This window comes from Pezoporus wallicus, unplaced genomic scaffold, assembly GCF_028554395.1.
Source record: "Pezoporus wallicus isolate ANWC-B61680 ecotype Strahan unplaced genomic scaffold, APGP_CSIRO_Pwel_v1 contig_3812, whole genome shotgun sequence".
Lineage (NCBI taxonomy): Eukaryota > Metazoa > Chordata > Aves > Psittaciformes > Psittacidae > Pezoporus > Pezoporus wallicus.
The window spans coordinates 2991821-3014576 of NW_026639618.1; the positions used below are offsets into that span (position 1 = coordinate 2991821).

Consider the following 22756-nt stretch of genomic DNA (forward strand, 5'->3'; position numbering starts at 1 on the left):
GAAGCCGGTTATTTTATTGCAGTAAGCAAATCAGGCTGGGTTCTCTCTGTGGTGCAATCACAACAGATTGGGGAGCATGCAAAGCAGCATCAATACATAAAAATTAAACTACTTTTAATACAAAAAGCTGATTTTAGATGAATGCAGAACAGAGAAGCAAAGGCACAATATTCTCTGAAAGTGTGGCCTTTTTATGCTGTTTTGGACACTAATTTACATACAAATAAAATATCAGCTTATATCCCATAACTGTCATGATTTATTGGAGCATTTAGACTTTCGCATGAGGTGTTCTTTCTGTACCTTATTAAATTGCAGGATCTTGGCCTTTTGCCAAGTGCTAGGGTGATGCTTTCCCTGCTGAAATACATGCAGGAGAGGGATATGGGTCTGAACATCAAAAGAAACCAGGTTCAGTCAGTAGCTAGAAGTGCTGCCTGCACATCACCTTGAACAGCTTGATTTTTGCATCTCTCTGTAGGTAATTCTGTCTGTAAAATGGCAGTGATATTAATTTGCCTGTTTCACAAGCTTCATTGAGGTTTACCAGGTTGTCATGTTCACAGAGTATTTTTAGATGCTTGATTGAAAGCCAGAGCAAAGCAAATCTTTGCCTTCTTGGGCTCCCCCATCCTGGATGGGTAGCAGTGGAGGTCTGGTAGGAGCAAGCTCTCCACAGCAGGCGAGTCAGAAATGCAGAGCAGCAAACTGCCATGCTCAGGTACCCTGGAATAAAAACTATTTTAGAGTTCTTCATTTTGGTTGCATGATACTATAATATTTCACCCTGTGTTGCCTCTCCAGACAAATCACCTTTTGACTTCAGTTTCTCCTGAAAGTGTCTGCATGATTACCCCGGTAGTGAGCTTTAAGTGAAATAAGTGCCTGGAAGTAGGCTCAAACCATCTATTTCGAAATGCTACTCCTAGACTCTCTGAAATGACCAAGTGTCTGTTCTATACTCATAGGAAAAGGTTAGATTTATTCCAGTGGCTAGATGACTACTAATGTGTGCTGTGCTCTGAAGCATATGGTGATAGAAAAGATCATTTTGAATTAATTTGATTTAAATTAATAAGAGATTTATTTGATGAGAGTTGTTTGAAGGTGATAGCACTTTGTAGCTGAACAGGATTTAAGATGTCTGAAAGTACACCTTTAGAGATTTGCGAAGGATTAATGTTGGGAAAGTAAATGTAAATGGGAAGGAGCAAGCTTGAACAGACTGCAGCTTTTTTTTTTTCACTTGTCTCTTTGTTGTAAATTTTGTGGAAAAAAAAATTGCAGAAAGCTCTTGGCAAATTGGTGATCAGGGACCAAACTGAAGAGTCTGAAAATGCAAAAGAGGAAGAGAGGAGATGAAAAACAACAGTGTTTTGCTATAATACTGATCTACTGGAATTACATATAAGGCATGATTTTCTCCTTGCATCTTCTAGACTGATGAAGCTATCATCATTTCAGTGGAACATACAGAGTGCAGAATATCAAGGAGCTAGATTTTGATCAAATACAATGTCTGATCCTGCCAAATTTTACTGATACGAGGAGGCATGTTTTACTCTTAAGCAGTCTTGGGCAGGAGAATGTGGCCATGCCGTTTTAGGGCTTGTAGAAAAACATCTATAGTTTTAAAGGTCCTTTGAAATTAACTTGTCACTTGCTTAGAGCCAAGAAGTCCCCTGTCTTGTATGATATGTCTGAATATGCTGGTTCCAAATGGGGAGGAGGTGGTCTTGTTGAAGAGGGAGTTGCTTGTCATTAAGCTTATTCTGCCCTCCCATGGTTTAGGGCCCAGTTCTTGATTTCCTTGCACAAAAGAGGCTGTTCTTGCCTTCCCTTCACAGCAGAGAGGGGTGAGGACCATGCGTTGGTTGTTTTCTGACAGTCTTCTCTGAGAACCACAAGCAAAGCTGGGAGAGAAGCATCATGTGTGGCTGCCTCTAGCTCTGTGTCCTGGCTAGAGATGGTGGGGGGGTGAAGCTGTACACAACTCTTTGCTGTCATTTTACTGTTCAAGTATCCATGACGGAAGGTGGAAAGAGGGGAGCTTTAGCCAGTCCTATACCACTGTGTCTGAGTCTGGGGGTAGTTTGCATCTGATGTAATCTAATTACCAGCGAAAGCAGCAATTTTGCATGGAGTTTGCAGTGTTTTTACACATTATTAATATTATTACTTTTTGAAAATGCTTAAATTAGCAAACATACAGGTCTTTGAACCATGGGCTGTCCTAATTAGCTTGCTGGCTCTCTGGCTGTGCTCAGCACAGGTCCAGACCAGCCTGGCAGTGTGGGCTGTGGCAGAGGGCTGGGTGCAGCGTGGCTTCCCAGTATGAAGCCTGCTGTGGAGATGGTTTCCCAGAAATTCACACTCTCAGGACAGGAGCTCGTGTGCCTTACAGCTGCTCAGCTCTTACATGCAGAGTGGGAAGAAGGCTCCAGATCGGTTAGGACTGTGTGTGTTTGATAGAAGCCGACACTTTGAACGCTTGAGGGTTTTTTTATATAAAGAAAGCAGACAGTCTTTGTAGCCTATTTATGTGTAATAAGCTGGGGTTTGTTTTGTGCCTTTTTTTTTTTTTTTTTTGTATGTGAAAGAAAAGGGGAAAAAAAAGGAGGGAGAAATGAAAACCACAGCAGTATTTTCCCATGCAGCTCTAGTGAGTATCCTGCCATCTCACATGATCGGCTGTCCTGGTGGGGTGGAGTGTGGGAAGGTGTCAAAATATGTCTCTCAATTTTTATTTTTATTTTTTTTCTTAAAAGGGAAAGCCAGATGAGTGCCAAAAGCCCTGTTCTCTTCTTTAGCCCTGCAGTAATAAACTACATGATTGTATGTTATTAAGATGATAAGATTAAATTTCTAGCTACTAACGTGCTATCACAACAGCAAAGGGAGGAAAAAAAAAGAGATCTTGAAAAAATTATGAAAATTAGTCTGACGGTCGCCTTTTAATAATAAGATCACTCCCAACCCCAACAGACAGTGTAGGCTGGAATTCCACAGGGCTTTTTTGTGGTCCTAATGATTTTAATAATACTTTGTGCTATGTAGCACCTTTCATTAGAGGATCACAAAGTGCTTTACAGTCACTAATTAATTAAGCCTCACAACACTCCTGTGAGATAGGTAAGTATTAGACATGTATTAAGCTGAGACACTGAGAGTTAATGATTTTTTTTGCTGCATTATTCTGGCAAAATAATTGATGTTTAAGCGCCATATGTGCATTATATGTCTGTGTGTGGGTGTGTAATATATATGAGTGTAAAAGTATTAATTTTACTATCCCTTAACAAAGAGGTCCTACTTGAGCCTGCTGACTGATATCACAGTTTTCACAGACCCTTGACTGAGCTCATCTGCTTGTGCATCTACATGTATAAAAAGCAGCCATTGGCATCTAACAAAATTCAGACATCTTTCTAAAGTATTATTCTGCTGAAAAGAGTATATGACTAAGATCTGACCTAAACCTGCAGTTCAAGCCCACACTGTTGCAATAGGCTTTGATGACAAGTCATCACATTCAATAAAAGTAGTGAGCAACAGCAATGACCCATTGCAGGAGCTGATGATCAGCAGGTAATTAGCCATTATCTTCACCACGAATAAGAAACTATTGATTATCAGAATTAGCTTTTTCTTTATTTTTTTTTTTAATAAACTACTGTAGTACCATGGTAATTCATTATCCTGAATTAAAAAATGATTTTAGTAGAAGTTTCCACTTTTTGCTTCCAGGGATAAACTGATATGAGTGATTGTTGAGCAGAAAAGTTCAATGAGAACAATTATCTTGCAGATGCATGAATCGTGTAGAATAACCTTGGCTGGTTTTGATGGAAACTATATATAGCTATTAGTATGATTTCCACTTTAAAGTAGCTGAGAGTGATCGTATCAGGTAATAAAGAAATAAATACAAACCCCACATAGTTTAAAGGTAATTTCAGTGTAATGAAAATTAGACACTAAACCCTGGGTTATGGACCTCAAAGACAAGTTCTGCAACCTGGACCTTATCCAGGGTTCCCTCAGCTCAAGAAATCTTTTCATTCATATCAGGCTTAGTAATTCTTTTATTTTGGGAAGATCACCATTTCCAGTGACGAAAAGGTAGTTCAGTCCCAATGGCTGTTCATCACTTGGCCTCTTTACCAAGCAAACGTGCTTATTATTGTGATGGCATTTTTGAGATGTGGGAATTTGCCCACTAACAACAAAAGTAGCACCACGAAATTTGTTTCAAGTGGAACATGAGGCAGTCAGCAGATGATGATTTCCAGTTGCTGATGGCAGAGTCTGGATGTGAACCAGCTATTTGTATTCCATTATCTGTCTCATTAGGCCAGGCCCATTATGATGCACAATGCCTGCTAATATATGTGAATTTTTTAAGGCACTTTCATTTTCTACAGCATTTATTCAGTGTTTTCAACACTTTCTTTAAACTTGTTTTAGACTTGTTTGGAGAACATCACTTCTGAGATTTGTGTATGTGTGTGTGTAAGAGCATGTGTGTCTGTCTGAGGAGGAGGCAGCTATGGGATTTGTCCTATTTGAAGGAAGCAGAGAACAGCAGCTGCTGTCTGTATAGTGCCCACTAATAGATGCATGTGAATGTACAATAGGCATAATGATGTTTTTAAGTAAAAAGCATATTTTGAATGCATAATTTAGGAGGGAAAACCTTTTTTTGTTTTGTTTTGCAGATATACAGATCAGCTCTCAAAATGTCTTCTGTGTCTTCCGTGCATCTTCTAAGACAATTGCATTAGCCCGCCTGCTAGTTGACTAATAGAATTAATAATTGTAAAAAGCACTCTAAAGCCACATGCCTTATGAAGTCAATGCTGGGTATGATTTTACAAGTATGTGATCCATTTTTTCAAGTGAAATTGTTAACTGAAAACGTTCTTGGCACACAATAAAACATTGTGCAATCTGTTATTTGTCTTAGAGATAATAATTTCAGAGTGGCTATATTCTTTCTGTGTCTAACTTATGACTTGCTAGGGGATGGTTTCTTCGATTTAGGGGTATTGCAAATATAGTTTTATTTACATAATATGTCTATGAAAAATGATAGTGGTGGAATTTCAGCGACAAAAAAAGCCAACCCTCTGTCTTTTCTTACTGTCCCCTTGAGTGGATATCAAGCAAATGTCAGATGATTTTTCAAAAGCTGAAAGAAAAAAGAAGGGGAAAAAAAACTTTTGAATTCAACTTAAAGTTTTTATATTTAAATCAAGGTTATCTTATTTCCTTTCTTTCTCCAAGTGTAGAATACTGCATGAAAAAGCTCCATTAGGCAGATATGTTTTGTCTTCCCCCTTTCCCCTCCGTTAGCGCACAGACTCACAAATACATCAGGAAAATTTGAACCAAAGCATCTAGATCTGGGGTAGTGTCTATTTAGCCTGTATGCTGTCCAGACTTTTCTTTTCTTTGCTTTACGGATTTTTTCCTGTCTTTTTCTCTGACTCTCTTCTGTCAGTTGCCATGAAGATAGCAAATCTCTAAACTTCCCTTATCTGCCAAAAATATCTGTAACAAAAACATTTTAAAACATTGCATTTAGTCTTGTTTAATTTTGACTGAGGTAACAGTCATGATGTTTACTTTCCTGATTTCTGATTTTTCTTCACTGCGCAGTCAAGACTCCTTTCTCTATCCTCTGCCATGAATTGCATTTAAACAGACGTTATTTTAAAAATGGTTTGGGATGTGTAACCAGGAGGAAAATACAAACTTAGCTGAACACCTGCCAGGAATGCTCACATATATTTTTAGTGTGTGTTAACCAAGAGCATTCACAAGTCCCACAGCAAAGTGGTAATACTAAAAGGCTGAGGACTATCTTTATCCTTTGAATTATATAGGTGCGCATGTTGTTTTAGTAGGCTGACTGCATTGTAATAGTTCTCTTACCACAACAGGAAATCTTTCTCTTCTGTTAGTTCTGAGTGACTTCATGTTCAGAATTATTGGGGGAGGTGAAGTAAAATTCAGTGCGTATGTATCCTGGTAGGTGCAGTTGACATTACAGAGAAGGCACTTGGTTCCCAAGAATGTGTGTCTTCTACAGTAAGGAATCACAGTAGGCGTTTAAGAAACCTATTAAGACCACACGGAGTGTCAAAATTTCTGTAACACAAGCTGGCATTCTGTGTGAAAGCCGTCTCACTGTAGCCCATGCTGCCTGTGGATCAGCTCAACCACAAAGACAACAGAGCCAGCCCAAGACACAAGTTGAACACTTCCCCTGAGAAGTTGTCTGTTTTTATCAACATAACATACAGTGCCCTTTCATGTGGAGCAGATGTAAATAAGAGTATGTACAGACGCCTGTTCTTTTATTTTTAACCTCTGTCCTCAGCCGTACTTTTCAAAGTACTGTTTTGAGAAGTTCACGAGTGGCCTGGATACACCACCATTTAGAGTGCATCAGTGCTGCTCCCAGCATCACCAGGTGGTCCTCCCTTTGTAGAGCCTCTCCAGTGCCTCTGTAGGTGCCCGGCTGTGGCAGGCATGGGAACAGGGGCTCAAGCTCGAGTCTACAGCTCACATCTCATGTGTGGTACTGCAGCCTGCTGCCACTGGACCACACACAGTTTGGCAGAGAAACATCCATTGCTGTAGACAGCATTGGCAAAGATAAGAGCACAGATAAAGTTGTAGCACATCTGTCTTCTGCCCCTAGCTAGTATGTGAACACAAATGGATCAAACCAGCTGGTGGTGAATATCAAATCCAGAGCCACACAGTGGAGAGTGCAGGGAATTTTCATATACGTATTTTCTCTTAAGTAGACTGGGGAAGGTGAAGATATGTAGCAGATGAGAAGTTTGGCTTAGTACCTCCATAGTTTGATTGCTTGTTCTTCCATAATCTCCCATGTTAAGATCGCAGCTAACTCACTGGTGGCAGACTCTTTCTTTCTGATCCTTCTTGCTGTCCTGTCTCAGCTTTCTTTAGTGGATTCAGAGAGTGTAGGCTTAGCAGCAGTGGCCATGTCTGCAAGGAAGACTGAGCAGAGGAGGGTTCGACTGTTTAGATCCATGTGGATTCCAGGTGTTTTCGGGGGTAGATCCCTACTTAGCCATGCAGTGATGTCAGATGTCTGGATCCAGGCCTGTAAAATTTTATTGATAATGGGTTTCCTAATAAAGTTAGTTTCTCTTTGTTTGGCAAATAGAACTAATTACATGAAAAATGGACTGTGGGGCAGACTTTAGAATATCCATATAATCCTGTTTGAAGTTTATGGGCAGTACGACGGGGGAGCTTTTGCTGTAGAGAAACTGATACCTGCTTAGTAAAAATACTTTCTCTAATGCCTGAAGTTACTTATTCTCCTAAATCTTTTTCTTCCTAATATCTTGTTTAAGTTCTTCTGATTATTTCGTTTAGGTGTATTTTTGCAGAGCTACATTACATGTAGTTGTACTGTATATGAACATTAGACTTAATTATTTTTCCCCTTAGTTTTAAAAAAGTATTTTAAAAGAAGCATTCTAAATGAATTATTTCTGCCAGACCGTTATTTTCTGAAATTATAACAAAACCTGTAATTAACTGCCTCTAATGGCAGTGTTTTTTCAGGCTTTAAAGTCTTCTTTTTAGTTAAGTTCAGTTTCAGTGTGCTGGTTTTTTTTACATGTAAAATTCCAGTTTTCTGCATAGTCTAAAAACCTGTTTGACAAAAGTTTTCTGAAAAGTTGATGTATTCATATAGTTCAGAATGCTTTAAGAAGTGCCAGCTTTGTTTTCTGTTCTATATCTTGAATAATTCTATAGGTTTTTTTTGCCTTTTTTCTTTCTTTTTTTTTTTTTTTTTTTGATTTTCTTTTTCTGTGGTAGATATGGTCCGGAAAAAGAACCCCCCTCTAAGAAACGTTGCTAGTGAAGGTGAGGTACAGACCCTTGAGTCTACAGGTACTGAAAGTGAAGAGTCTGGAAGGAAAAAAGAATTTTCTGCAGAGCAGATGCAAGAAAACACTGACCAGGGTGATGCGGCAGAGTTAAATAACAAGGAGGAACTTTGCATGCATGTCCAAGAGCCATCTTCCAGCATTAAAAAGGACTTGAAAAGCTCAGTGCTGAGTGAAAAGGCTGGCTTCAATTATGAAAGCCACAATAAGGGAGGAAATGTTCCATCCTTCCCTCATGATGAGGTGACAGACAGAAATATGCTGGCTTTCTCATCTCCAGCTGTTGGGGGAATCTGTGAGGCCTTGAAGTCTCCTCAAAAATCAGATGCAGATGACACCCAAGATGTGGTCTGTACCCCATCAGGAGATGCAGCGGAGACAAATGAGGAGCATCAGATGTCGCCAAAAGCTTCAGATGAAACAGCGCAAGTGCAAAGTGGTCAAACTGATGGCCAAGGCTCAAGCCCGGTCCCCATGGCCTCAAAAAACCCACAAGTGCCTTCAGATGGGGGTTTAAGGCTGAACAAATCCAAACCAGATTTGTTGGTAAATGATAACCCAGATACAGCGCCTCTGTCTCCAGAGCTTCAGGACTTCAAATGTAACATCTGTGGATACGGTTACTATGGGAACGACCCCACAGATCTCATCAAACACTTCCGCAAGTACCACCTAGGACTGCACAACCGCACCAGGCAGGATGCTGAGCTCGACACTAAAATTTTGGCTCTCCACAACATGGTGCAGTTCAGCCACTCCAAAGACTTCCAGAAAGTCAACCGCACTGTGCTTTCAGGGGTGCTGCAGGACATAAATTCCCAGAGGCCTGTCTTATTAAATGGGACTTACGATGTGCAGGTTTGTATTTTCCCAGCCTCTTCACTTCTGCTGACTGCCTTCCCAACTGCAAAGTCAGTTATTTGCAAAGCCTCTCCTACCTAGGTGATTCTATTTCATAGAACTTGCTTAAGCCTTAACCTTTTTGGTCTATTTTAGTGAGGCTTTCTACAGGTGTGCTGAGCATCTTGTACTGCAGAAGAGTACTTGTTTTTTTGACCAGTGGTATTTCTGCGTATGATTTAGTTATTGTGGTAATCAGTAGCAAAAGATCTTATTCAGCAAACATCACATTGCTGAATTGCTAATCATACTTGAAGGATTTGCTGCCATGGAAAGAAAAGAGCAAATAATAATGAAAAATAACAACCAGATAGACAAAAGACAGCAGCTGGAAATTAAAAATGTAATCCTAAATTATCAGCTGCCGGGAGTCAAGATTTGGCTTATTGATTCTTTATTAAGATAAAATAAATGGCAGGTCTTGGCAATTCTGAAGTTGTCTAGTGCCAGAAAAACAAGATACACAATGGGTATTTAAAACATTTAAGAAATTAACAATAATCCACACTGTGCTTCACGTTAGTGAGCTTGCAAGGGCTGTTGCCTCAGTCATCTTCTGATATAGCAGGAGCTGGGGAAAGAATTATGGATACTGCTTTAACAAAAAGAAAAAAACTCATTTTTCCATGAAAAAGTGGCGCAAAAGCTTTTTCATGGAGTCTCTGTTAGTTGTCTATCAGCCAATATTTAATCAGTTGGGAAAAAAAGTGATGCTACTTTAAAAAATCCTCTCATGAGAGAGCTGAGAGATATGGTAAGATAGCTCAATATTCTATAATAAAAAATATCGTATTTTAAGAAAAAGCAACAAAATAACAAAGTTTCATACAAAACAAATTCAAATGTCCATCCAATTTCAAGTGTATGTTTTCATACCTGATGTCTCGGTGGTAATCACCAGACAAAACTCCAGAGTATGCTAAGATAAAAAGCAGAAGGTGAAAAATATTAAGTAATGCTTGCTGAGACCACAGCTATAGGAAAAAAAATAAAATCAAAGTGGATTAAGATGGCTAGCATCTAACCTCACGTAAGAAACTGAAACTGGAACACAAGTCAGGAATTTGAAGCTTTTTAAGTGATTTAAACTTTTCCTCTTTTTTCAGAAACTCTACCACTTCTTTATGGAGCAGCAAATTAAACTAAGGTTGTTACTATGCTAAAAGCTGCAATCTTTGAACTGCTGTCTTATTAAAAGATCACTTCACTGCCTTGTGTCAGACACTCTCTCCTGTCAAACCGTGATTAGAAAGCAAATATGTGATTTAGTTAAAAGAGGTTAGAAATGAATAAGGTCAATGTGAAATGATGGTTTATAATTAGCACATACTATGATGTTAATACCTGGATTTCCTGCTATAGTTTCAGTTTGCTGACTCCAGGGACAACATCTTAGAGCAACTGATCCATGCTGCCAGGAAGACATTCAAACTGGAACAGCTCAGGCATACCATATAGAGGAATTTGATTCTAAACACACTTTCATTTCCTCCAAACAATTGTTTCGTTAGGTCCTTAGTTATTTATAGGAAAGTTTATGCTTGATTAGGGTGAGCTGGACACTTTTCCTATGCATTGCTTTCAGAAATAAAACAGATGTGTGAGCTATCTCAGTTTGAACTGATAGAAGGAGAAATAAAACAGCTGAACCTAGACTATACTTGTCTACTAAACCCTGGCAGCAAGATATTGCAGGGGAGACAAAAAGCGGTAGGAAACAGCCCATAGATAATCTACTTAAGATCAGTCTTTTCTCAGACGAAAAACATTTTCCAAAATAGAACAGACAGCCTATACAATGTTGGCAATTTATTTTAAATGAAAAAAAAAAAAAAAGTTGGATCTGGAAACTTAATTTTTAAGAGTGCTAATTTTCCTTGCCCAATTTGGGAAGAGAAGATAAAATAAGCTTTTGTGGCAAATGCCATACTTCATCACTTGCACAGGCACCAGATGTTGATCCAAAGCATGTCAGAAGATAAGTAACTGATTAATATTTTTATGCTTTCTCCTCCCCCACTCCCGATACAGAGCAGCTTTGTGAGATTCATAAATACAGCAAAAGAGCATTTGAAAATCCCCTTTGCACCCACACATGTTTATGTTGCTACTACGTCCATTTTGGAGGGGAGTTTTCTCAGGCTTGTGAACAGTTGGCGTCTCCTGCCGCAATGAGGGGTTGTATTGATTGGAGCTCTGGTTGAAATTGGTTCAGTCAGACTCCTGTGTAACATGGAGAGGGAACTGAACCTGAATAATTGGTTCATCTAAACAACATTATTTTGTATAGGTACTGGGCTATATCCCATTGTAATTAACTTGAAATAGTAGTGGACTGGGCTTAAGGTCTGATTTATTGATCCCCTTGCACTTAACAAACTGTTCTATTGTAGCTGGGGTGGAAGTTATCGGTGGATTTATCGTCTCAGGCCAGGGAGCTGTTTGCAGAAGCCGGAGGACAACTTTGATCTGTCTCACAGTGGTCAGTCAAAGACAAGGGTATATGAAGATTTGTACTACTGAGGGATGCTATTGAGCCCCATAGTTTGCATTCATAACAAAAGCAAACAAAAAAGCAATAGAAAAATGTCTGAGTGCAGAAAAACCCAGCGTCTTCTATTGCAGACAGGTAGGGATCTAGTCCCTTTGCCAAGGGCATGGAAGAAAATCAAATGAATTTTTGAACTTATACCACAAAAATGAAGTCTGTCTGAGAAATCTTAACACCCCCTCCCCCTAAAAACAGTCTCTCACCCCCCAACCCTAAACCCAGCTTTTAGGTTGGGGTTTTTTTTTGGGTTGTTTGGTTGTTTTTTTAGTGTTGGGTTTATTTATTTATTTTATTTATTTGTATTGCAGTCATCAAAACAGTAGGGATACATATTTGGCTTTACATCCAGGTACACAAATGTTGGGATTGTGTTTTGTACTATGCAAAGCGGATTTGGCTGGGAACTGTGTAAATAATCCAAGCTTTCTGGCCTTACTACTGTGTAGATTTTTACTTAATTTGAGTATTTAATCCAGCAATATTCCTTTGCCTTCTTTGAAAATGTTGTTCTGAAAATTTCCATACACTTTGTTCCCGTGCTCTTCCTTAGAGGCTTTTGCTTCATAAGTTACAATAAATTCCATTGAATTTCGTAAAATCACTGAGCCGTTTCTGGGAGATTAACTTCCTTGCCAGTATAGATTTCAGAAAACATTTGCTAGCACATCTCTGAATTCCCAAAGAATGTTTTAATCAGCTTTATTGCTTTTATCAGAATAATATTTGAAGTGAGTTCAATGGATCAACTTCTGCTGGTGCCCCTCATTAATTTTTCTTCACGTTTGATTGATCCATCTCTATATTCAGCTTTGTCTTGTTGGATATTTTAGCCTCTGCATGGCTTTGTGCATGTTCCTGCAACAGAAGACTTTAGACAAGGTCTAAAGACTTCACTTAAAGTAAACCTCAGGTGACTAAGTTAACAGCCACGATGCTGAATTGCTTTGCTGCAGTATGATTAAGTCTCCTGTGTTTGATCTAATGACTTTAATGTATACAGAAAGGTCTGGAGACAGGCAGGTTGCTAGCAAGTAGGCAGGAGACCTTTTTCCATCCCGATTTTTTTTTTATAGTAGAGGGTGTGACAGCTTCAACAAAAAGGCTGGAGAATGCTGTCTTTCATATATCAGCTTATAGCTAAGGGGTAGGACATTGCCCAGTGAGGGGGAAGAAGTGGGCTTGAATCCCCTTTGGAAGAGCAAGGAAAGGAGCCTACTTTTCCTGTTTCCTGAACAAGTGTTCAAGCCATTAGGCTATTGTACAAAAGGGAGCATGACCCTACTTCCTGATACACTGTAAAAGAATACAGTGTCCCTCAAAGAAAGGACAGAAACATCTGCGTTCAGGTGAGGGTTTCAGATGGCACATCCCAAGGGAGAAGGGTATTCATGCAGCCGTGAATAAAGACATACTGCAGCGCTCAGCAGTTTTATGGTTGACTCTAGCCACCTTCACATTGTGTATGCTGCCTTTGAGGAGCTTCCTGCTCAGCATGGTCCTGGTTCTGGAGCTTGTTGTTGCAGATCTATCTCTTCTTATGTTCAGCCATTAAAGAAATTCAGACTCCTGTCTAAAAGTACTAAAAAGTGTGGGATTTTTTGTTTTATCCAGCTCTCTCATTTTGATTGTTTCATGGTTTTAGATAATAGACTGCCATAAAAAATAAGAAGACAAACTTCTGAAAAAGCCATGGGCTGATAAGAGCCGTCCAGGTTTCTTGACTGTATTTCAGTGAGCTTGGGGAAAAAAAGAGTCAGAAAAGAAAGTATTATGTTGTCTGATTGTCCCGTAGACTAGTACAAGATTGGCAGCAGGTTTTTTCATTTGCGGTTCTAGACATCTCATATTATGAGAGTTGTCCTGTACCACTCACCCTAATCCTTTGTCACATCTGAATATGGGTAACAACTTTTGCAGGATTTGCACAGCAACTAAGAACACTTCTGGAAGTCAGCTGCCAGGCTGTGCAGGGCCCTAGAAAGTGGCAGAAGTGCCCATGCAGGTGGAGTGTGTAAAGCTCTTCCATTTGTCTCCTTTATAAATTACTGGTGATCTTCATGTGCCTACAGAATGTTAACACGTGTGGTTTTTTTAGTGGTCTGGATTTCAGTCTATCAAATCTGGCAGCTCTTCTGTTCTCATGTTGGAAGTGTGGGACTAGTATAAAGTCTGGTTTAACTAAGATTCAGCTGAATGAGAACCAGTGGTTTTCTTAATAGCTTCTGCTTTTTATCCTCCACTCATATTAGCAGTTTGATTGAACATGAAGCTGTGAAGGTAAGACTAAAAAATCTGTAGGGGCTCATAGGGGTGCAGATTTAATTAACATTCCTTCTCATATTGAAGGTTTTCCTCTACATTTTTGGTGGTTTTGGCAAAGGGACTCTTACAGATATGGTGAGAATTTAGACTGGAGGCATAAACAAGTACAGCATTTACATTTGTATTAGTAACAAATCAAACCTTAAAGTTCAACTTTGTCATCAAGTGGGCTTCCTACAAGGTGACATGGATACGTAACTAGTTAACGCAAGCAAATGAAAAACGTGTAAATGAATGAATTTGATTTTCCTCATATCTTAGACAAATAGACACAAATTTTATATTGTTGGCTCAATTGTCCATAAACCACGAATTAGATCTAAATAAACTGTGTTCTGACCTCTTGAACTAGATTATGCCATGCTAGATCTTGAAGGGTGCTAGAACAGACCTTTGATGAAGGTGGCCCAGAAGGCCCATTTCATCTGTCAGCCATGTTTGAGGACTGTTCCTGGGAACTTTTCTGCTTGAGGCAGTCAAGCTATTTTGGGTGTTGCACCCACCTGTGTTCATACCTGTTTATTTTGATTCGCATTTCTGGGTCATGATCAGGCTTTGAGACTGTGTTGCACACTGAGAGAGTCACACCTCATGAGAGTCAGTCATCTTTTCTAAACCACAGACATGAAAAAGAAATGGTGGCAGGTGAAGAAATGGGTGGTGGTAAAACATGTGTGTATATACATTCATACGTATATGCTTGTGTGTGTCTGTATACGTATATGTGCTTCTTTTTCTCATGTACAGGCATCTAAATTATATATTGACTGTAGCTGATAAGTGATGATATATATTGTTATATGTAGTAGAAGTTTTTAACATAATTTCTGGGTAGACATTACCAAATTTACTATTCAGAATGATATGCAGTGATTTACAGCAGCTGCTTAGCTGTTAAATAGTAAGTGCCTGGGAACATTCACTTGCTCTGTGACAGAAATGAGCTATTTTAGCCTTCTTTCAATAAGGAGTAGTCTACCCTCATTTTAGAGCATTCAGATGGGCAGTTTCTGTGGAACAACTGAGGTGATGTATATTCACAGCCTTCAAGGCAAAGTTGTTTATGTGTTAATATTCTTCTTCTTTATGCTAGAGATATCTGGTAGTCTTTGAAGAGATGTTAATGAAGAAAGTTGGTGAGACTAGTAATAGTCACAGATATATTTAAAGATATAAACTGCTAAACTAGCCCACAGAAATGATGAGAGGCTCAAAAAATAAAGTTGCTTGGGAAAAAAAAAAGCAGTTAGGTTTTCTTCGGGTGTAAATCAGTACAAGTTTGACCTCAAAGTCTGTGAGGTTGTTTGAGTTTACAGTAGCCAAGGAACTGTCTGGTAATTTTATATTTATATGGAGAGAATAGAAGCAATTGTGCTTCTTTTAGGTGCTAGATATTAGTCTACTGGGATTAGCTAGCAAATAAAAGTCTTGATTTTGTGTTCCTTTTGTTGTTTTTGCATATCTGGTCTCCTGACCTTAATTTAAGTCCTTTATTGTTCTGTCCCTGTCTTTGTTTTAAAAATACCTTTTAAATTCTAATGTCAAAACCATTACTGGCTTCAGTGATAACAGAATAAATCTTGAGAAGAATAATCTCATCTCGAATGAATGTGGACCTATATCTTGCTTTCTTAATTTGGTAAGTATGAATAGCCTAGAAAGCCAGGAGTTTTCCCCGAGTCTTTGCCTCATTTGTGCAATATAGTCTGTCTACCTATAAATCAATCACAGTGTGGTGAATATTTTTAAGAATATACTCTGCAGATTCTCCTACTTTTACATGCAGAAAGAGAATGAGAGTAGGGAGTTCTCCATAATGGAGGTTAGAGAACTGGGTGGTGTTACACAAACTTGCATGAAAGCCAGGAATCTGTTCTGGCCTGCACAACATGAAGAACTTCATAAATGTGGGATGGTTAAAATGTTCTGGATGCTATATTGCACAAAGCAAATGAATAAACAAGAGCATTAGAAAATATTTTAGGATTAGAAGATTAAGAGTAATTGGCAAAGGCAGACTGGATGGCTCAGGAGGTTGGTAAGGGATCTGGAGCCTTTCACCTCCTGATTAGCCAAAGATGTAACCCAGATAATCAAAAAAAGGCAGATTTGTTAATGTTTGATGTTCCAATGCAGATGGTTGGTCTAGTTTCTAATCAGTAGTTGCAGAAGAAGCCAGGGGTCAAAGACAGCTTTGCTCTGTGCATGTAAGATTTGGGTTGAATCTCTTACGTGGATATAGGCCACTAGTTTCTGCAGGTAGAATGGTCTTCATGAAATGTATGATTACAGGAGCTGGAAGACTCTGTCTTACTTGGTAACTTTTTTCATTTTCTGTAAATAGTATTTGTAAACTGCTTTGGTGTAATAAAATTTAGGACTGAATTTTGAAAAGGGGTAGGAGAATAGAGTAGGGTAGCATTTGGATTGAGAACAGATTAAATACCAAAGGCACATTTTAAAAAACACTGAAATTACCTCTCCTTGCCCAAGTCCATCTACTTGATGAAATCATTGTTTTTGGTGTGACTAATTAAGGTAATGCAGACATATCTGTTAGATACGTACAGTGCAATTACACAGCTTTGTTGAAGTACTTGCCAACATGCTTTAGAAAGTACATCTTGAAACATTGTCAGTTATCGTGCTATCTTTTCTCCTCTTTCTGGCTATTTTTGGAAATGTGCGTGGTGTATGAGGAGATAGCTTAGTTGTAGTAACACATGAACTTCAATCTTTGGGTAAATTCTCTCCCAGTCTTCTAGATTTTGATAATTTCCCCCATTAGTGAATGAGTTTAATGATTTAGAGTTTTGAGTTTCAGGGAGTCTTACTATGAAATGCACTTCAGATTAATCCTAGACTGAGACATGGCTTTGAAGAGCAATTTTTGAAGAATATCAGTGCAACCATCTCAAGCACAGTAGTGGTGAATCCATTCTAATTGTTGTCTTCCTCTATACAGCATAGTAATAGCAGCTATATTGCCGTAACTGCAGTGTTGCAGGAGTGATAATCCCAAGGTCTCACAAGCAAATGACAGTGAAGGAAAGAACTAAATCAGGGTTCCACATTCCAGACAAATGTCTTGAATATTAGGTTCCCTTTAAAAAGCGAATGATGGAGATTAGTTTTCTTCTGTGCTTACTGAGTGAACTGTAGCTCTGTAAGTGCCCTTACATTTTTAGAGCAAGCTGTACTTGTGACTGCTGCTGATTTTTTCAGCTGGCACTTCAGACTCCACTGCTGTAACAGAATTGCAGAATTTTAGCATTGCTTTTGTTTAGTTTCCTCTTCTTTATGTTGGGGAGGGGTGTCTACTTAAGAAAACAAAACTCTGCCAAGGCAAAGCAAGGGACTAGGTTTTGCTGTGATCAGAATGAAATAGGGGAATAAATACAAGAAACTATTACTTCTGATACACACAGAAATGTGGATATTTATTTCTAGGGTGTATACATATTTCCCACCCCCCTTTTCTCCTTCTCTTTTTCCTTTATTTTTAAATCTTCTGGGGAAGGTCAGAAAGAGCAGTAGGTTAAGGACAATTACATATCCGGTGAAGGATTTTAGTGCCTGTACAGAGATACAATATGTAACTGAAAAATCTGAAAGTCAAGCCAAGACTTGAACATTTGTGTGCTTGAATCCCAACAGTTCTGCAGATGTGTAGGCTTCTTCCAAATTTGGCTGCCTGAAAGCTGAAACAGCTTCAGTTTATACTGTCACTTCAAGTACTTGAAATCTCCTTGCATGGAAGCCACTTTCTTCAGTTCTCTTTACCTGATTACTCCAAGGAGGCTTTCAGTAGGTTATGCTGTGTGTGAAGAACAGCTTTGGAGTGTAGTAACATCAAGATGACCCTGTGTTACTTTCAGGTACATGCTTCCCTAACAGGACACATTGTTTTGAACTGTGACAGGGTAGTCAGGGAAATGCCAACCCAATAACTGGTAATCAGTTACTGTCCAGTGCTGTAAAGATTGTGTGTGCCCTCTGTTACAAAAGGTTAACACAGATAGTGTGAGAACACTTAGTTCTATTTTATCCTCTTATGATGCAGAGAAGGATGTATTAGCATGGGACACAAACTTGCTATGTAGGCCACTAAGCAGGATTAGCACAAGTTACAGAAATAATGTGATTTACAGTCCATTGAACAAAATGTAAGTACTAATATGGTTTTCCAGTGTTCAGAAATAAAAGTAATTAGCAATGAGCAGCAGCTGGGATTATTGTCACCCACAGTTCCTAACTGCTGTCTACAGAGTATCTGCAAAATAGGTCTGTTATCTGTAGGCTGAGAGTGATGGGTGTATTTACTCATTACAGCCACTTAAGGTAAAGCGCTTTGGCCAGTTTTCTGTGTGTGCATAAAACAAACAGAAGTATCTAATTAAATGAGCAAAACCAGATCACCTTGCAACTTATATAATCGCACAGCAGGTTGCTGTTATTTTCTGTTTACCATAATTCCATCAGTGCTTTCTTTAAGTTGTCTTTCAACACCATTGAGACTTTGAACATTGAAGTAATGCAGCAGATGGAGACCTGAAGTGCCAGATACTGCAGGGCAGGCCCAAATCCCACTGTTGTCGGTGGATCAGGCTTTGCGTGCCTTTGTCTCCAGTTTTTGCTTGCCATAAAGTGAATAGTATGAAGTATCTTATTAATATAAGATACTTCTTATATAAGAAGATATATTAAAATATTTCTTTTCCAAAGAACCTTTCCAAAACTGAATTCATAACTTGATACCAGTACTTGGAGCCCTGGTTTAAGTGAAAATGTTATTACAGCTAAGTCCTAGCTATTTGGCTGCCCAACTCACCATTGCCTAATGAGATATGTTTTCTAAACAAACAGAAAGTAATTTTCAGTTTATTTAAGAAAAAGGTTTAGCCAGTGCTTGGCACTGGAGTGTATGATATGGAGTGATTTAGCAAAGGAGTAGGTAGGTGTCTATGGATTTCGGGTGTAAAGAGGAATTAGCTTCTGGGTGCCATATAGTGTTTACTGTTCAGGAAAAGAAGAGCACAATGGTGACATTTTTTTCAGTAGATTCTGTCTTTGGCCTTCAAACCAGTTGTATAGGAGCAGCAAATCTCTCCCTGATGTCACGGGCAGGTGTGGTGCACTTGCGGGAAGGGCTGGCCTGCCTGCTATGAGAACACAGGGTTTAATAACATAAGCTCTGGAAGCCTTGTTTCCTTCCTGCAGACCGTTTTGCTCAGAGATCATGAGAGCTGTTAAGTAGACCTACCTTTTTTTTTTCTCAGTGATGTCATGGACTTGGGTGTGGTAGGTTTCTTTGCCACATGCCATTTTTCTACTGTAGTTTTTCCATCCTCATTTTACTAAAATGAGCTCTGTGCATGAGAGGAACAGAAGATTTCCTTGGAGAATGTCTGCACTGAGTAATCTTTAAGAAAACTGCCTTTCATTTCAGACATCAGTCACTGTGGCTGTGTTCAAGGCATCGTGGTGGATACTGGATACTCCTGAAGGAACAGTTTTCGTAAGAATTGGTCATACTCAGACCCAGCAAACTGAACTTGTTATTTCAGATTTAATTTTTGTTTGCTCCTATTTAGAAAGCAATTCTCTTGGACTGTTAAGTCTGAATACGGTTAAAACATGTAATTGTGTTGAAAGAAAAAGACAGGGCCTGTTCTTTAGGCTGGTATAGACTCCCAGCAAAGTCTTCTGTCAAACAGATATGGGAACTGATTATTGGTTCTTATATCAATGATTTAGTGATTTAGTGAAGGAAGGAGTAGATGCCTTGGAGAATTGTGTATGTGTGCCTCAGTTTCCCCAAATATATTATTCATATGGATTATATATTCATCTATGTGAAACATTTCAAAATCTTCAGGTATAACTGCTAAATATGAATATGTGTATACGCATGATATCTTGTTACATAAGTACAATTGAAAATGGTGGTGGTGGTGGTTAATGAAAGAGCCTTATGAATTAATTGCTATTTCTCTTTTATTAATTTCCTTTCTTGCTATTTAAGTAAATCTGTAGTGGAGCTAAAATGATCTTATTCTTTATTCACAGGTTACTTTAGGTGGAACCTTTATTGGCATTGGGCGGAAAACTCCAGATTGCCAAGGCAACACCAAGTACTTCCGCTGCAAATTCTGCAATTTCACGTACATGGGCAACTCCTCCACTGAACTAGAGCAACACTTCTTACAGACTCACCCAAACAAAATGAAAGCAGCCCTTCCCTCCTCTGATTCTGGTAAAGCTTCAGAGAAAAACTCCAATAAATCCAGTCCTACTCTTCGACCTTGTGATTCTGGAGACTTGGGGAAGTGGCAAGACAGAATCACTGTAAAAGCAGGAGATGATACACCAGTTGGATATTCGGTGCCCATCAAGCCAATAGATTCCTCTAGACAAAATGGTACCGATACAACCAGTTACTACTGGTGTAAATTTTGCAGTTTCAGCTGTGAATCGTCCAGCTCATTGAAACTATTAGAACATTACAGCAAACAGCATGGGGGAAGCCAGGCAGGAAGCCTTCACCCAGATCTGAATGATAAGCTTTCTAGGGGATCTGTCATTAACCAGAATGATCTAACCAAAAATGCAGATGGGGAGTTAGTGACAAAGACAGAAAAGGGTGCGAGTGTGGCAAAAAAGAAAGACTTGACTAGCAAAGGAGCAGAGGACAGCATGGTGACAAGCTACAACTGTCAGTTCTGTGATTTTAGGTACTCAAAGAGCCATGGCCCAGATGTAATAGTGGTGGGCCCACTTCTCCGTCACTATCAGCAGCTACACAACATTCATAAATGTACCATTAAGCACTGTCAGTTCTGTCCCCGAGGCCTCTGCAGCCCAGAAAAGCACCTTGGAGAAATTACTTACCCATTTGCTTGCAGAAAAAGTAATTGTTCCCACTGTGCTCTCTTGCTTTTGCACCTGTCTCCAGGGGTGACAGGAAGCTCTAGAGTCAAACACCAGTGCCATCAGTGCTCATTCTCCACTCCCGACGTGGACGTTCTCCTGCTTCACTATGAGAATGCACATGAAGCCCAAGCGTCTGATGTCAAACCAGAAACAAACACCCTGCCAGGGGCAGAGGGGCCGCTGATGCTCAAGGAGAACAAAGAACACTCATGTACCAAATGTGACTTTACCACCCAGGTGGAAGAAGAGATTTCCCGACACTACAGGTACAGTAAAGTTTCAAATGATTAATAATAGGAACCCAAACAGTCTTTCCTTAGTTCCTTAATTAAATGTCACCATTCCCCAAACATTTGAGGAAACTGGAAATCAAAATATGAATGCGTATAGACACAAATCTTTACAACCAGAGTCCAGTCCAACATCCACTTTGTTTTGGAAAACCACCAGCTAAGTCAGTGGATTTAATTATACATTTAAACCTGTGCAAAGAAGAGGGAGATTTGGATTTGTGGGCCGATGCTGAAGTTCCAGCATATTTGAGGTTTGGTCAACTATTTTCCACCCAGAATCTTTTAGGTGCTATTTTAAATTAGGGTTTTTACCAGAAAGCTGGCATCTTCATTCAGATGGGGAACACAAATGGCTTTACTTTCCAAGATAGACTGTGAAACCTTTCATGCTCCATAACAGTGCTTTCAATGTACTACCTTGTTGTAGTATTTTCCATTCCTAAGTCCAGCAATGCAGTAATTAGTTTAAGAGCATTCCACTGCTGTTTTGGTGTTGGTTTCACACTGGGAGCAGACACTCTTTTGTCTGTTGATGTCATCCCCCTAGATCCTTTTGCAGATGCCTATTTTCGTGTTGCTGGTTTACAGTGTCATTCTATTTATTTTAAATTCTAATGTTCCTATTTGGAGGTGGATGCAGCCAGTCTCCTGACTCAGTCTGACACGATGTCATAGTGGCAGCCAACTCCCTGCTAAACTTCTTGGGTCAGTTCCTGGGCTGTTGTAAACTGGCAGTCCAGTTTACATCAGAGGAGGAGCTGGCTCTTAGACTTTGTGAAGAGCAATAGTTACGTGCTGCTGCAAAAGCAATGTTAAATATTAGAAAATCATGCTGAATATGTTAATAGTTAAGGCTAATGCGTCAACAACGGAAAACTCACTATCTAGCTCATCTAAAAGATCTTTGCATGGAAGCCAGCTCGAATGAAGACAAAAGAAGATTCATTTTCAAAGCTACAGCTTTGTTAAAAGCCCGAGAAACTGTGCCACGTTTAATAGATTCCAAGACATCCAAAATTAACAAAGGCAGACTGGGGCATGATACTTTAATAGAGATTAAAGCTGGGGGCATCCAAATGTTGCCCAACAGAGGGCTGCACTGGCAATGTATCAGGAGTCTATTTAAAAAATAAAAAAATAAAAAAAGAAGGAGCAGATTGCTCATCTTTAATTTGGAGCTGGGGCCCACGGAGGATTCAGGTCCCAGCATGCAGTGCCCCATTTTTGATCCAACTGGGCCTGAGGGATGTTGTGTGGATTAATTAGTTAATGTTTGTAAACTGCTTTGAAGATGAAAAGTGGTATCTAAGTTCCAAGCATTATTATAGCAGCTTTGAGCCGTGCTGTAGAACTCCATAGGCAGCACTTTGTCTGCTGCTGGGGCATGGCATGATCTTTTTTTTAGTGGTTAAATAACTGGAAGACTGAAATGGCTCCTTGACTGAAAAAAAAAACCCCACTTTTATTTTGCTGCAGCTGGTAATTTAAGTTTTAACAAGCACGCCTAGTTAAAATCCTTTTTCCCAAGGAAAGGAGAAGCCATGACTTCCAAAATTAAGTGCCAAGCCTGAGACAGGGTAGCAGTAGCTTCTCCTCTGGAGGGCTCAGCACCCTTCAGCTCTGGCAGTTGTCACAGGGAACTGCGCTTTGGAAAATCAAGAGATACACTTAAGTGTTCGAATCTCAACTTGTTTGTCTAAAAATAGGCTATTTTGCTTAGGACACTGGAACGATGTATTTTGTTACGCCTTCAGTCAGTGACATTACTGAGTACTCTAAGGATGTTGTGTAATTAAAAAGATGTACAACACCCCCGT

General features: G+C 39.3%; 1 protein-coding gene across 7 annotated transcripts in view; it reads left to right on the forward strand.

Annotated features, from left to right (window-relative positions):
* Positions 1-22756, forward strand: part of TRPS1 (transcriptional repressor GATA binding 1) — a 214776-nt gene that overhangs the window by 34493 nt on the left and 157527 nt on the right. For 2 of the 7 annotated variants that reach the window (XM_057415223.1, XM_057415221.1), the window contains exons 2-4: positions 4719-4877; positions 7870-8798; positions 19783-20912. In XM_057415223.1, the coding sequence (XP_057271206.1) occupies positions 4841-4877; positions 7870-8798; positions 19783-20912 (2096 nt within the window). In that variant the 5' untranslated portion in view covers positions 4719-4840. Of the gene's footprint in view, positions 1-3805; positions 3911-4718; positions 4878-7869; positions 8799-19782; positions 20913-22756 lie in introns of those variants that run through there. The other 5 variants (XM_057415227.1, XM_057415226.1, XM_057415228.1 and 2 more) reach the window with 4 other exon arrangements.